This window comes from Bos indicus x Bos taurus, chromosome 4 (assembly GCF_003369695.1).
Source record: "Bos indicus x Bos taurus breed Angus x Brahman F1 hybrid chromosome 4, Bos_hybrid_MaternalHap_v2.0, whole genome shotgun sequence".
NCBI classification, from domain to species: domain Eukaryota; kingdom Metazoa; phylum Chordata; class Mammalia; order Artiodactyla; family Bovidae; genus Bos; species Bos indicus x Bos taurus.
The window spans coordinates 96,701,826-96,718,404 of record NC_040079.1 but is presented as its reverse complement, the minus strand read 5'-3'; the positions used below and the strand labels follow the sequence as shown (position 1 = coordinate 96,718,404).

Sequence of the window (16,579 nt, the reverse complement as noted above, 5' to 3'; positions counted from 1 at the left end):
ATAAAATACTGGTTTCTAATTAAGAGTAACAAATGCATAAATACAGGGAATAAAAATTAAGTAAAAAAGCAACCAGGTAGCTCTCTCAACAAAACAAAAAGAAATTAACCACTGCATGGAATTAGAATGAAAAAAATACTAAGTTCACATAATACTTATATAGTAAAACTCTTCCCCAATAGCCACATCTGTGACTCCCTTTGGCAACAGTGAGGAAGAAAATATAGTTTCTCTTCCCTTCCCTAATGGTAATAATGTTGTATATTACATTTGCTACACTTACCAGTTAGAATTTGTGAGTAAGATTCTCACTCTTACATGACACTGCCCACATTATTTGAGAATTACCATTTTGTTTCATAAGCTCCCATCAATAGAAAATACTCTGAAAAATTATTTTCCTTAAAAATAATAAATCCTTGAAAATAAAGTACTTCCTTTGTACATGGAGAATGTTATGGGGTAACCAGCCTCTTAAGTGTGGCCACCAGAAACAGCCCTCTGAAGTGGTATGACATAATTTTATGTTACTTTATCAAAATCTGTAAACATTTAAAAGCATCCTAAAATATGGTTTTTAATGTCAAATAAAACATCTGAAAGTCTTCTCCCAATTATGCTACCAAAGAAGCCATTAGCTAAAATTAATATCTGAAAAGTATGTATTATATGGAAGCCAGGTAAGAAATTAGATTTATTATAAATGCACAAAAATGGGATGTGTCCAATAAACCTGACAGGTTTTGTGAACATACACTGCAGACGAGGGTTTGGTTGGACAATGTGCTGGACTGAGACAAAGTCACCCTTAGTGAGGAGGACTCAGTATTCCCCCTGTTTTAGCAGAAGTATCACAGAATGCAAAAGTTCCTCAGGAGTACATGCTGTTGGTTTAAAAATTCTTAAGTGCCTTTTATAAATTGATGCAAGCATTATCTGAAAATTCCAGTGGGCAGTATTTCGTAGAAGAAAATAAATATTGCAAAGTTAAGTGTGCTGAAATAAAAATAATGGCTGCAATTCATGAACGGGCAAAACTTTGCATTCTAATACCTGTTAACCATATATGAAGAACTTCTCCATGATAGAATTAAAACTCATGTGTCTGAGGTACAAGGTTAGTTTTTATTCCTTGTGATTTCTTAATCTGAGTGCAAACTGATCATGTAATTATTTTTATTTATTTATTTTTTTAAATTTTACTTTATTTAACTTTACAATATTGTATTGGTTTTGCCATATATCAAAATGAATCTGCCACAGGTATACATGTGTTCCCCATCCCAAACCCTCCTCCCTCCTCCCTCCCCCTACCATCCCTCTGGGTCGTCCCAGTGCACCAGCCCCAAGCGTCCAGTATCATGCATCGAACCTGGACTGGCGACTCGTTTCATATATGATATTATACATATTTCAATGCCATTCTCCCAAATCATCCCACCCTCTCCCTCTCCCACAGAGTCCAAAAGACTGTTCTATACATCAGACACACACGATCATGTAATTATTTTTAAAAGACTAAAAGGAATAAGCTCATTATAGGAAAACAATGTGAATAAAGCAACTAACTTGGGGAAAAAAGGACAAATATGCGTAAATGTAAGATATAAGTATGAGAGGCCAGTGGAAATTTTCCTAATACTCGCAGAAGCAATGAGAATCATGAATAAACTAAATTACAGTGGAAAGAAAATGGCTTGTGAGTTGGAAAATGTCCTTATTCCTTTCCCAAGGAGAGGGCTTTCCAAAACTGAAGGAAGTTAAAACTAGAATGACCTAAGCCTTCAGAAACATATTACAGGGAGACATAAATCATAGGTACAGGAAGGGTCAGGTTAATTTCTTGACTCTGTCTGCAAATGGGACTGTGCCATGAAATCAACCTTTCCTCACCGGAGGTGATGATGTCCAGGCAAAGGAAACATACTCACAGGAGCAGCAGAGGCCCTGCTTCCCTACTCCGATCAGCATGTTCAGGCAAAGATTGCAGTAGGCAGGTTTGTTAAAGTGCTTGAGTCGCCACACATGCTGTCCGTCATCCTTCACATTCTGCACGGGACGTAAGAGAAACAGATTTCACTTAATGAAATAAACAGTGGAATAAGAAAATGCCAATAAAATTCAGAGCTGGACGGCAGCATTTGAAGACAATCTGTTATTTCATCCCTGACTTTCTGCAAGATCGCCACAGAGTCTAGAAAAACACATGTGCTCTAGTGGAATGAGATCCTGCTAACAAATCTCAGATGCTACAGCAACCCACAGATTCTCACCTAATGTCAACAGTTCAACAGGAGGTCCCGAATCAGCATCACGGTCAGCCCAACTGAGCACTGCTGAGAACAGAGGCTTGTCTGCCTCACCTGGATATCTTATTTTTAGGACAATTCCATAAACAAATATGTGAATAAAGAAAGACAAAATATTCTTGAGTGGAAGATTCTGAGAGGTGAAAGCCTAGACAGAATATATTAACATTTGATCTTCCAGACCAAAGGATCAAACCTGGGTCTCCTGCACTGCAGGCAGATTCTTTACTGACTGAGCTACCAGGGTAGCTCCATAGCCTTGCTTAATAGTAGGAATATACAAATTTCATGATGGTGATTAGGTCTTTCTTATAAGGAAGCAGAGGGGTAGGATGGGATGAAAACATAAGACTTAAAAGTAAGTTACTGATGGTATTCTAAGGCTTCAGTTGGGGGATTCCTTACATGTTATAATTTACATTCATATATTTTTGTATGTCTCCAATAGTTAAATTTTAAAAATAAGTATTTGTAAGGCTCTAATTAATTTTTTCTTTACTTCTCTTTTGCAAAACATGAATGGTTTAAGTAAGATATGGGCATACTAACAGGATAAGTAATAGTAGAAGCATGTGTGTGTTTGGCTGTGACCATGGCATTTCCTGACACTTGTCCGAGTATTTCCTTTGATGATTAACATCTCTCACCAAACAATTTCCTTGTCTCCATCAGGAAGTCCGAATAACCCAAATATTAGGATTTAGAATTCACTACACCATTTAGGGTACTTTTCAAAAAAAAAAAAGAGGAAGTGAAGTGTTAGTCGCTCAGTTGTGTCAAAGAGAAGAGGATGACAAGTGTTCATAATACTGTTGAGTTTAGTCACTAAGTCATGTCTGACTTTGTGACACTATGGACCATAGCCTGCCAGGCTCCTCTGTCCATGGCATTTCCTAAGCAAGAAAACTGGAGTGGGTTGCCATTTCCTTCTCCAGGGGAATCTTCCGGACCCAGAGATCGAAACCGTGTCTCCTGGTTGGCAGGCAGATTCTTTACCACTGAACCACTGAGGAAGCCCAATTGTTCATATACCCATAGTTTTATTCCAATTTGGAACAATAGTGTATTCAAAAGTAGGCTACAATAATAAAACTTCTTTTTCAGTTACTAGCATTTTTCGTAAAATAATAAATTGAATATCCACTAATAAATAACTGAAATAAAAAAAAAAGAAAATAAAAAATATGAATGAATTTAATTTCATAGAAAAAATGGCAAAATATTAACACTGTTATTGTCTTTATTCGTAACAATCTCTATCATTTTTTACCACAATAAAATCCTGAGTTAATTAATCCAAAATCTTGGCAAAACTGTAATTATCATTTATTCTTCTAAAATTCTATATAATATCACAATAGCTATCCTCTATCGGACACCTAATTACATCTGCATCGTCCAACACTGAAGGAAAACAAAATAATAGGATGCTTACAAATCTCTTGAATTCCTTACAAGGAGGTCAAGATATTAAATGAAGTTACTATATATTTATCACTTTTTTCACCATCATTTTCTGTATTAACATATACTCCTTGTACATCATTCACCAAATTGTATCCAACTCAGATTAATTTTAGACATCATTTATTGGGATTCTATAGAAACCACTGCAGGTCTCAATTCTTCAGGTCAGTCAAGTTGCCATATTTCTTGGAACACACAGACCTAATAATTTTTTGAGCACCTATTATGCACTGAGTCACTAATACAAATTCTGTGGGAGTGAAATAATATAAACATGTCCTGATCATCTTGTTTCTCTAAATAATACAATATTAATAGTAATGCTTCCTGACCACTTTTTCCTATTCCTAGTCAAGACATAAACCACCAGATTTGAAGCACTCAATTAAATTCATAGTAACTAATTCTTACATTAGAACCAGAAATGTCAAATTTGCATCATAATATGAAGCATTAATGGAAATGCTTCCTGGGAGATAGTTCTCCATGGGTCTCTTGATCATCTGCACATTTTGTAAGCAGAAGAACTGTCCTCTTTCAACAACGTACAGCCTTGCATTGTAGAGACATATCTCCCTCCAGAGCAGAGGGCAGGTTTACTTACAGTCTGATATAATGAAAATAATCTCTCTTTTATAGACAAAGGTTAAGCAAGCTTGTTTACTGCATATGATAATAGCTTCCCCGGTGGCTCAGACCGAAAAGAATCTGCCTGCAACACGGGAGACCTGGGTTTGATGCATGGCTGAAGAAGATCCCTTGGAGAATGAAATGGCTACTCACTCCAGTATTCTTGCCTGGAGAATCCCATGGTCAGAGGAATCTGGTGGGCTACAGTCCATGGGGTTGCCGAGTCAAACATGACTGAGTGACTAACACTTTTCATTTCACTTTAGTTACCCCAAGCCAGAGAGTTCTCGGCTTTGATGTTGTTACTTGGGCCTCTGCATCACCCCAAGAGACTTTGCAGGCCTGGAGAGCTAGATCAGCTCTGAGACTCTTACTGCTTCTTTGCGGTGAGACAGCAATCTTGGTTTCTGACCCAGACACTCACGTCCTCTGCCAGCACCCACAGAACTGTGGCAAGTTCATTTGTTCACATACAAATAGGTAACTCTTAGAACCTTCACAGTTCTTGATAATACTCAGCTTCATTTTCCCAACAAAAGACTCACAAGCTCTCCACAAAAGCACTTCTGCAGAAGGTGTCATGGAGAGGACATCTCAAGACAATGGGGTTTCATTGTTTCCCCCAAAACTTAAGAAATAGCTTTTATAGTAATTTCTGAATCCAATTCTGGTTTGCTTGAGTCATAAGATTTCTAGTATCTTCGTTATATGAATGGAATGCTTTACGCAAGCATGTACTTAGTCGTGTCGGATTCCTTGTGACCCCCATGTAGCCTGCCAGGCTCCTCTCCTTGGCATTTCCCCAGTAAGAATACTGGAGTGGGTTGCCATTTCCTTCTCCAGGGGATCTTCCCAACCTGGGGATCAAACCTGTTACTCTTGCATCTTCTTCATTGACAGGAGGATTCTTTACCGAGTCACCTGGGAAGGCCAGGTGGGAAAGCTTTATATATTTGCTTAATTCTGCTATAGTTTATAATAAACTGTCTATATTTAAAATTTTTCTATTCTTTCAAATAAGAATAAGGTAGCCTGATACTAAAAGATTAAGAGATAAATTTTTTTAATATATATTGATAAATTTAGCATTAAATGTTGATAGGATCAATGCTTAAAAAACATTTTTAAGTGAAAAAGAGAAAGGAAAATTTAGTTCTCATATGTATGACTGTTCTCATAATCCCTGTCATTTTATTTTTAAATGAGTGTCCATTCCATGTGAATAAGCCTCCTCCCGTGGAAGAACACATATGGACTAAGTTAGCTGGCATTTTCCTTATCAAAAAATAAACAAGTCTGAACGTGGGTGTTCTGTCAATCAGAACACTTAGCCATGTTACAGGCTGTCACTGATGTACAAATCCATTATCCAGACATAAAACGCTTTACCAAAAACAAATTAAATAGCTTTATAGCTCTTAGCTGGATACATTGCCAAACTATGCAAAGGATGAAATATGTATGTGACTTCAAGAGAAGAAATTGAAACCAGGAGCCAACTACTTCTCAGCAGTGCAAATTACACTCCAACGCTCTGTATTTTCATGTCTTGTCTTGTTTGTCTTATTTAGATGGTAAACTTGGTGGGGACGGGGGAGGATGGGCCCCTTACTATATTCCATCAGCGGGGACAGCATATGCCTATTAGTACTTCTATTGCAAATAAATATTTATTGTCATAGAAAGGAATTCATTTTTCTAAAAAAGCAATGAAGAGCCAATCTGGAAGGCTTGATTCCTGGCCTCTGATGAAAATGTGGATAAGCCATTTCACCTTTATTTTCCTCTCTAATAAAATGACAGTAACCACTTTCCTCACCCAGACCGTGCTGTGAGGTTTCATTATACAATACCTGTGAAGTCAATTTAGCTCCTCAGAAGATTGGTGTTACATAAACAGCAAATATTATTACCATCATTGGGTTGAGTTGTGTAACATCCCAGCATTTCAGCTAAAAGATTTGAGAAGGATGTTTGTAGATTTAAAATGGCTTATTTCATAAAAATTGTGTTCTATTTTTTCCATCATTAGACATTACTCTTAACAAAAATGTATTCCTGATATTTAGTAAACACTGTATTTTATAATGAAGTAGTTCAGTTCTGTGCTGACGTCAGAGAAATGTTTAATGAAATCCAGGAAAATTCAGAGCGGCATCAGGGTCTTCCTCACCTTTTAATTCCTTTTGACCTTTTAAGTCAAAAGGAAGTTTCAAAGAGAAGAATGCTCTTTGGAAAATATTGAAAACTATTTCTTTATCTAGTGATTTGTAAAGTTTTAGCTTTTTCCCCTTAAATACCTCCAGGATTGTACATAGTGCTCAAGTGAACTAGGAATGTTATAAATATCATTATGTTCTAAAGATGGAGAAGGAAACGGCAACCCACTCCAGTGTTCTTGCCTGGAGAACCCCATGGGTGGAGGGGCCTGGTGGGCTACAGTCTATGGGGTTGCAAAGAGTCGGACACAAATAAGCAACCTACACACACACACACACACACACACACCTTTTCTAAAAATGTCATGGAGAAATTTCACTGATGTCAAAGCCAGAATGCTCCCATTCCCCTGCTAAGCTCATTTCAACTGCCTTCAATTACAACACATAGAGAGCTAAGGTTGCAAATGGATTCCAACTCAATCAACAATAAGCACCATTAAATTATCTTACTTTTCTGTTCAAGGTCTCAAAAAAATATAACAATACAAAAGAAACTGCCCTTTAGACAAAAAGAAAATGTAGAGAGAAGTTTTAAAATTCTGAGCAGAGCTACAACCAACTATCCTTCTCCAGATCGCACATTCTGAAATCAGGCTCAGACCCTGATAATCTTATGGTTCAAATGCCAATTCAACAGACTGTAACATCACATGGTTATTTTCCTTGAATGACCTGATGTGGAATCTCAAGAATGGTTGCATTTATCCAGCTTCATAACTCCTTTCCTGATTGAGCAATGTATAAACAGCAGAGCAACACTGCAACCAAATTAAAAAAATAGAGTGTGAAACATTACTTTTCCAAATACAGCTTAGAATACATCATCTTCTGCTCTCCATTCATATTCACCAGGGGACAATCTTCATCAGAAATCAAACCAAACAATACTTTTACTTTATTGAATCAGGCACAAAAATACATATACCAAAACATTAAAAACAATGGCAAAGTTTACACTGTAAACTGCCTATAGGGTTTAAAAACCAGGACTCTGAACAAAAATAAAGAAGTCAAAATAAATAACCATTCAAAAATCACACAGGCCAGATTTGGCACCAACAATCCAAGACTAAGAATTTAAGGTATCCTTATTTTAAGCCAGGCTTCTATTTAAATCTGTATTCCAGTTTTTATGATAGTGTGAATTTAGAAACTTTCTTTGAAAAATCTAACAATGATCCCAGATCAAAGATTTCAGGAATTGGAGCATCATTAATTGGGGCTTCCCAGGTGGCTCGAGTGGTAAAGAACCTGCCTGCCAATGCAGGAGACATAAGAGACGTGGAATCAATCCCTGGGTTGGGAAGATCCTCTAGAGGAGGAAACGGCAACCCACTCCAGTATTCTTGCCTGGAGAATCCCATGGACAGAGGAGCCTGGCGGGCTACAGAACAAAGGTTCGCAGAGAGTCAGACACGACTGAGCAACTTAGGACACGCTCACAGCATCATTAATTATCTTGTTCATCTAGTACAACAAACCTTTGAACTGAAAGAATATTAGAAAAGGAAAGGGATATTCCTGACTAACTTCTTTGAACACGTCCAGAGAAGATGACTGTCTAGCAAGAAAATCACCTGGTCAGTTCATAACCAAGCTGGTTATTGTTGTTGTTTAATCGCCAAGTCATGTCCAACTCTTTGTGACCCCATGAACTGTAGCCCACCAGGCTCCTCTGTCCACAGGATCTCCCAGGCAAGAATACTGGAGATGGGTTGCTATTTTCTTCTCCAAACCAAGTCAGGGTGAAGGCCAATTTGATAATGTTAACTGCCATTCTATCATCTCTTCATTGGTCCTTACTGGAATGATCTAATTGATCTATTTTTTTTAAATCAGACTTTTCTTTCCAAAATGATTTAAAACCAGTTAAAACTCATTGTATTTTATGACAGAATATATAATATGTAATTTGTGATATGGCATAATAACAATAGAATAAATCAGGGGTCAGCAAACTATGGCCCTTGGGTCAAACATAGCCAACAAGCTATTTTTGTAAATAAAGTTTTATTAGAACACAGCCCTGCTCTCTCAGTTAGGTGCTGTCTGTGGTTGCTTTTGCACCTCAGAGGCACAGTCTGGCAGTTGCAACAGAGACTTTATGACCCACAAACTTTAAACTATTTGCTATCTGTCCTTTAATAGGCAAAGTTTGTCATCATTCGGAGTTTATTGCTAGACACAGTTATTTTAATAAATTTTATCCATTCAAAGTAAGATTAAAAAAAAAACATATTCTTAATTGAGATGAATGCTGAAGGAAGAATGACTCAGTGTCATACATAAATTTTTTATTGTAATCAAATGTCCCCCCCCCCCAAATGACAGACTATATCATTTTATACTGGGTCTCATGAAGTTTGAAGGACTCCTTCTAAGGGAAGGAAAATGACTCTTACCCTCTAGCATTTGATAAAGAACAAGGTTTTGATAAACTACGATTCTGCTTTTGGCACCAAAATAGGTATAATGTAAAACAGTGTAGTTTTAAAGATCCTGTTGGTGGAGAAAACTGAACTCCAGTAAAATCACAGCTGCTCTGTGTAACATTACAAGTGAGGACTGTTCTCCCAGGACAATTTTCTATCTGTGTAATTGGGGACATACACCATGGTCATTTTCAAATACACTGTGGTATTTAACAGGCACTATCAATTAGCATCTACTCCCTGAGCTCATAATAGACAATAGACAAGAGTATATAGGACAACAATAAGACAGGCCTCATATTAAGTGGCTGAATTCAACCTAAAACTTCTAGATTTCTAATCTGAAAAGTAAAAGTAGGGGGTAGGATACCGGGGAAATGGCTCCATGAATTAAATTCTCTACAGGTAATAATATAACATATTAATTGCCTACAGAAAAGGAAATAAATCTCAATTACTAAAAAGAAAAGGCCCTCATCACTCAGTTGTCATTCCTGGTTTGTAAAACACTTACCATGTCTGGGAATTAAAAAGCTCTTTTTAACAAATAGATGCTCTGATTTGTGAATATAATTAATGGCTTATCTATTTTACAAAAGACAATATTAAAAACATTATCAGCTTTTTTTTTTTTTAAGAAGTGAAGAAAACACTCTCAGAATTGTTCTTCAAAGGGAAAACATCCAATCTCATAGGCCATCTACAAATGTTAAACAATGTAGCCCTGCCATCTAGTGGCCATCACTGGGAACGCAGCTCAGGTTTCTTTGAACCCTGAATTTCTCCCATTAAGCACTTGCTTGGAAAATCCCATGGACGAAGGAGCCTGTTAGGCTGCAATCCATGGGGTCGCGAAGAGTCGGACACGACTGAGCGACTTCACTTTCACTTTTCACTTTCATGCATTGGAGAAGGAAATGGCAGCCCACTCCAGTGTTCTTGCCTGGAGAATCCCAGGGACGGGGGAGCCTGGTGGGCTGCCGTCTATGGGGTCGCACAGAGTCGGAAACGACTGAAGTGACTTAGCATAGCATAGAATTGGAAAAGACGGAGAAAGCAATGGCACCCCACTCCACTACTCTTGCTTGGAAAATCCCATGGACGGAGGAGCCTGGTAGGCTGCAGTCCATGGGGTCGCTAAGAGTCAGACACGACTGAGCGACTTCACTTTCACCTTTCACTTTCATGTATTGGAGAAGGAAATGGCAACCCACTCCAGTGTTCTTGCCTGGAGAATCCCAGGGACGGGGGAGCCTGGTGAGCTGCCGTCTATGGGGTCGCACAGAGTCGGACACGACTGAAGCAGCAGCAGCATTGGAAAAGACTCTGATGCTGGGAGGGATTGGGGGCAGGAGGAGAAGGGGACGACAGAGGATGAGATGGCTGGATGGCATCACTGACTCGATGGACGTGAGTCTGAGCGAACTCCGGGAGTTGGTGATGGACAGGGAGGTCTGGCGTGCTGCAGTTCATGGGGTCACAGAGTTGGACACGACTGAGTTACTGAACTGAACTGAACTGAAGCATCCCCCCCAAAAAATCTTTTAACGAAACACATACACTATAAATCTAAGAATATCAATATAAAGTAAATTATGTAACATTAGCATGATGGAAATTAATGGCAAAGAACTTTCATTCCCCTGAATTAAAGAAGTTGCTGCTAGAAACTGGAAGGAAAGGAAAGAGAAGTCGCTCAGTCATGTCCGACTCTGCGACCCCATGGACTGTAGCCTACCAGGCTCCTCCGTCCATGTGATTTTCCAGGCAAGAGTACTGGAGTGGGTTGCCATTGCCTTCTCCAGGGGATCTTCCCGACCCAGGTATGGAACCTGGGTCTCCCTCATTGCAGCAGACTCTTTACCCTCTAAGCCACCAGGGAAGCCCTCTAGTATCTGGGGTATACCATATTGGTTTAAAATATTTTTAATTAACATGCATACAGATTTGTGGACTATATTTATCCAGGCAATGTTCATAATTTCACAAATATCTGTACTTATTAGTAAAGCTGTAAAAAATTTATAAGCAATGTCTTCCAAAGAAAAATATTATTTCAAATTTTTTCTGGGATATTAGAAATATAGATGTTTCCAATTCCCCAGGTTCCTGTCAAACCTGCTTTTATCAAATAAGTTACTTGCTCATTCCTAAATCTTCTCTCATACTAGAATTTCCATAAATGTTTTAAAAAAATTTAGTTTTAAAAACATAAAATTCCATTCTCAGGAACCACTATCATTGGAACATCTTGAATAGTCATACCAACTATTTTTCAGTACAGAACATATACCAAACCTTCTGAAGTTAAGATTTTGTCAGTTTATTTTCTGTTTTCACCCAATATTCTGATTTACATATGCCTTTGTCAAAGGTATATTAAAAAACGAAACAAATATTTTTGATGCAGAGATACATAGTAAGTTATTACAAGAAGATACTAGGTTATGTATAGTATAAGAACATCAGACACAAGAAGTATTGCTTCATTAATTCTCAAAATGTGGAACTATGTATCTATTAATAAGGCTGATATTATCTTTGTTTTAATAAATTATTTACCTTAAGATTAATTTCCTATTTATCATCTATTAGTAATTCTACTTTTCCCTACTCTGACCATTGCTAAAATCCAATGGGCCCCATAAGATTAACCTGAATGTAAAAGAATTTGAAGATCCAGATGAAACAGATGAATTCCACCATCCCAAAGCCCATTTATATATTCCCAAAATAATATGTAAAAATGTGCAACATATTTTTACACACTATCACATATTTCACACAGACTGCAAGAGTTCTTGGGAACTGACTTAAAAATCGGGGCTCTTGAGTTAACTATAGCATAGTCTTGAATTTGAAAAACTGTTATTGCTGGTAACAAGAAGTGTAACAGGGGCTTCCCTGGTGGTTCAGTGGATAACAATCTGTCTTGCAGTGCAGGGGGTACCAGTTCAATTCCTGGTCCAGGAAGTCCCCCATGCTGCAGGGCAACTAAGCTCAGCTGCCACAACTACAGAAGCTGTGCTCTAGAGCATGAGAGCTGCAACAAGGAAACCACTGCAGTGAGAAGCCCATGCACCGCAACTAGAGAGCAGCCCTCTCTGCAGCTAGAGAATGTCCACACAGCAACACAGACCCAGGGCAGCCAGTAAATAAATACTTGAAAAAGCAGAGAAGCAATGAACACTATGATCTTGCATCTCAAAAGTCTAACTATTCCATGTGCCATGCTGCTTTCCATATGTAACGCTCTTTGAATCTAATTATACATTATACTATCTGAATGTGGTAGTTAATTCTTGTTTATTAAAGCTAAGTGTAAAAATCCAGTGTCGAATTTTTAAATTAACTATTACCGAAATTCAACCAAACTGGGGTAGTAAGCTCTAGATTCAAAGTCACTATCATATCACATTCTGATCTGAGGTTGGTATGTTATTCCCCAAACCACCAGTTTTAATTACCACTGGAGGCAGTGATATGAGAAAACATTGACAGGATTAGAAGGAAAAACTGTGACAAACTACTGCTACGTAAGGAAAACAAAAAGATACTTGCTCCTTGGAAGAAAAGCTATGACAAACCTAGACAGCGTATTAAAATGCAGACACATCACTTTGCCAACAAAGGTCCATATAGTCAAAGCTACTGTTTTTCCAGGAGTCATGTACAGATGTGAGAATTGGACCATAAAGAAGGCTGAGCGTTGAAGAATTGATGCTTTCTAATTGTGCTGCTGGAGAAGACTCCAAGAGTCCCTTGGATAGCAAGGAGATCAAACCAGTCAATCCTAAAGGAAACCAACCCTGAATATTCACTGGAAGGACTGATGCTGAAGTTGAAGCTCCAATACTTTGGCCACCTGAGGCAAAAAGCCGATTCATTGGAAAACACCCTGATGCTAGGAAAAATTGAGGACAGGAGGAGAAGAAGGTGACAGAGAATCAGATGGCTAGGTGGCATCACTGCATCAATGGACTTGAATTTGAGCAAACTCTGGGAGATAGTGAAGGGCAGGGGAGCCTGGTGTGCTGCATGCAGTCCATGGGGTCGCAGAGTCGGACACGACTGAGCGACTGAATGACAACATATATGGAGTGCTGTGGAGTGTTAGTCGCTCAGTTGTGTCCGACTCTTTGTGACCCACAGACTATAGCCTACCAGGCTCCTCTGTCCATGGGATTCTCCAGACAAGAATAATGGAGTGGACTGCCATTCCCTTCAACAGAGAATCTTCCCGATAGGGGGATCAAACCCAGGTCTACTGAATTGCAGGCAGATTCTTTAACGTCTGAGCCAACAGGGAAGCCCATGTCCAAAATATGCTTACACTTACATGTATATAGAGTCAACCACCTTGATTATAATTGGCTCCTCCACTTACGGGTTTGTTTACCAATAAACTAGATCATCTTCATGAGGAGAAGTATAGAAATGGATGGAGTGTGATAAGAACCACAGCATGCAATCATGCTCGGGTGTTTCTTCCATTAGACAAAAAGAGATCAATAATTTTTAAACTAGATTGCACTTTAAATAGTGGGGAAAAGAGAGCAATTATGTATTAAATAATAAGGTAATACCTAAAATGAACTAGTATATTCATGGCAAGTATTATTATACAAGGAGCTACTGTTAAATTGCACAGAGTCATACATATTAGAAGGATCAGGCACTCAATAAATACTTAATTGTAGAAAATAGATGAATTTATAATCAAAATGTATAAAAGAGACCTCCACTGACTTACCACCATGTTACCCCATCTATGTAAATACTTACATTTTCTAAGCCCAGGAGCACAAGGAGTGGAATTGTTGTCATGCCTCCTTGAATCCATTCCTCCAGAGAGACTGTTCCATCATGATCATAGTCAATTTCTTCCATCATTTCATGGAGGATCTAGAATAGAGAAGATGAGGAAAAATTTGAAAATGAATCAATAAAATAAGTTTCATGTGATACAACCAAGTATTACAATGAATTGATTATAATAAACTCTGTGTGTGTGTGCATGTGTGTAAGTTGCTTCAGGAGTGTGTGTGTAAGTTGCTTTGCGACCCTATGGACCATATATCTCTGCAGGCTCCCCTGTCCACGGGATTCTCCAGGAAACAATACTGGAGTGGGTAGTGATGAAACCCGGGTCTCCTGCCTTGCAGGCAGATTCTTTACCATCTGAGCCAGCAGGGAAGCCCAATAAACCGTGACTAGCAGCGAACTGCTTCCCAGGTGGTGCTACTCGTAAAGAACCCATCCGCCAATGCAGGAGACACGGGTTCAATCCTGGGTTGGGAAGATCCCGAAGAAAATGGCAACCCACTCCAGTATTCTTGCCTGGAAAATTCCAAGTACAGAGAAGCCTGGCAGGTTAAAAGTCCAGGGGGTTGCAAAGAGTTGGACATGACTCAGCATGCACACCCACATGTGCACGGGTACACGCGCGCGCACACACACACACACACACACACAACAGCAGCTAACTGGGAAGTTGAGGTAACTATCTAGATAATTTGTTACAATGTTAATCCTGTCATTGAGAATAATAGTAGTTTTGCTATGATTTCTAGAACATGACTACTTATACTGACTAGCTTTTAGACATAATTGCTTAACTTTTTAATATTTTCTCACTGAATGGCAGAGCTTAAACAAAAAGGTACCTTTAATTTATGGATGAAAGTGATCTTTAATTGCTGTCTCTAGATTATTTTTTTTATTCAAATATATGCCAGATAATGACTGAACAAATTAACTTCATGGCAAAGAGCTGAAATAATTCTTTGCTAAGTGGTATGGGGCAGGGGAATTAAGTCGCTTTTAATTGCCTATCAGAACTTAATAGAGCCAAGAAGTTAAACAATCAGACCATTTGGATTAGATTTCTTTTCTAAAGATGACTTGCATACAGTATCCCGAAGTGTTCTCCACAGTATGCGGAATACATTTACCTCTTGGCTGCATAGTGCTAATATGTGTTGTTAACTCCAAGGGTTGGTGTGAGAGTTAGATGTGCTAATATAGTCTAAGTATCCTTGAAGAGTATCTAGCATACATAGTAAGTTTAATATAGCTGTCGTTAGGGTTATATTATATGTTCAGTGGGTCAGTCATGTCCAACTTTGTGGCCTCATAGACTGTAGCCTACCAGGCTCTTCTGCCCATGAGACTCTCCAGGTAAGAATACTAGAGCGTGTTTCCCTGTGTTTCTCCAGGGAATCTTCCCGATCCAGGGATCAAACCTACGTCTCTTGTGTCTCCTGCACTGGTAGGCAGAGCCTTTACCCTAGTGCCATCTGGGAAGCCCCAAGTTACATGAGCAGAAATTATATTACTGTTGCTGGAAAGGCGTAGTACCTCCTACCTAATGGCACCAAAGAGGAAAATGTGGAAGACTCCAGGGAAGGAAGTAACTCACCACCTTTATCTAATATGGAAGTTTTAATCCATTAAAAAAAAAAAAAAAACAAGAAAGAAACACAGAGCGCATTAGAAGAAAAATTTGAAAAGGTGCAATGAATGGAATACTTGATATGTTTGTTGATAGAAGGATCATTTGCCTCAACATCGCTGAACCTGGTTGATTGGTGTTTTTCCTCAAGAAGTATTTTAAAATCAGATAATTTTCCTTCCTAGAAACAAATGTATCTATAGGTACTGGAGAGTCTTCTTGGGAAAAAATGATGCTGTAATAGTTTCATTACTCTCAAAATGAAGGACAAGGGAATTCATTTAAAATTGGGCATAAGGTCTGATTAAAAGGCCCTGCCTCTTGAAGGCACTCTCATGAACCAGCAGAAATGAACAAACGGGATGAGAACTAAAACACAGAGCATTTGTTTCAGAGAACTGATCCATTCATTTCGTACTTAGTAAATCTAATGGGAGAGCCTGGATTAGTTTTTAAGAACTCTGTTCAAGGACATCTCATCTCCCCTACTAACTGCCATCAACATCAAATGTATCCTTCTCGTTATTCATCATGCCAACTTACGAGTCAAACAATGCATATAAAAGCGCACACACACTTGAAACAGGGAGAGCTGCTGAATCATCAGGCAGGATGAGGCAGTTATTATGACAGCAGCTACAGACATAGGCAAGGCTTTTATCTTGACACTCCATACTGCCCACAGAAAGGACAGACTTATTAGTATATGCCACAAATGACTGATACTGCTATTTAGCTTATTAATCGCATTTTCCAGTATGTATTTGTTCTAATTAGACCACACAGCCACCACTAGCCCTTCCACAGAGCATCCAGATCCCCATTTTCTCAAACCCCACCACCACCAAATTCTTTTCTTGTGATGTAGTGGTGCTTCCGTCTGCTTAGAAAGCTGACTAAAAAAATGGTTCTCTTCCCTTTATTACTCCAGTAAGCACAAGAGGCTTGATTAATAGATAAATTATATTCACAGGTATTAAGTATGATAGAGAAAGCTGTTTTACATAAACACAACCAACAAAGGCAGCAGAACTTACAAGAAGTCCTTTGATTTCAGTGCAAACA

General features: G+C 38.5%; 1 protein-coding gene across 7 annotated transcripts in view; it reads right to left on the bottom strand.

Annotated features, from left to right (window-relative positions):
* The window catches only part of DGKB (diacylglycerol kinase beta), an 874,923-nt gene that overhangs the window by 597,544 nt on the left and 260,800 nt on the right, over window positions 1-16,579 (bottom strand). For all 7 annotated transcript variants that reach the window (XM_027540028.1, XM_027540027.1, XM_027540029.1 and 4 more), the window contains 2 exons: window positions 13,846-13,965; window positions 1,932-2,049 (listed from right to left, as the gene is read on the bottom strand). In XM_027540028.1, the coding sequence (XP_027395829.1) occupies window positions 1,932-2,049; window positions 13,846-13,965 (238 nt within the window). The remainder of the gene's footprint in view (window positions 1-1,931; window positions 2,050-13,845; window positions 13,966-16,579) is intronic.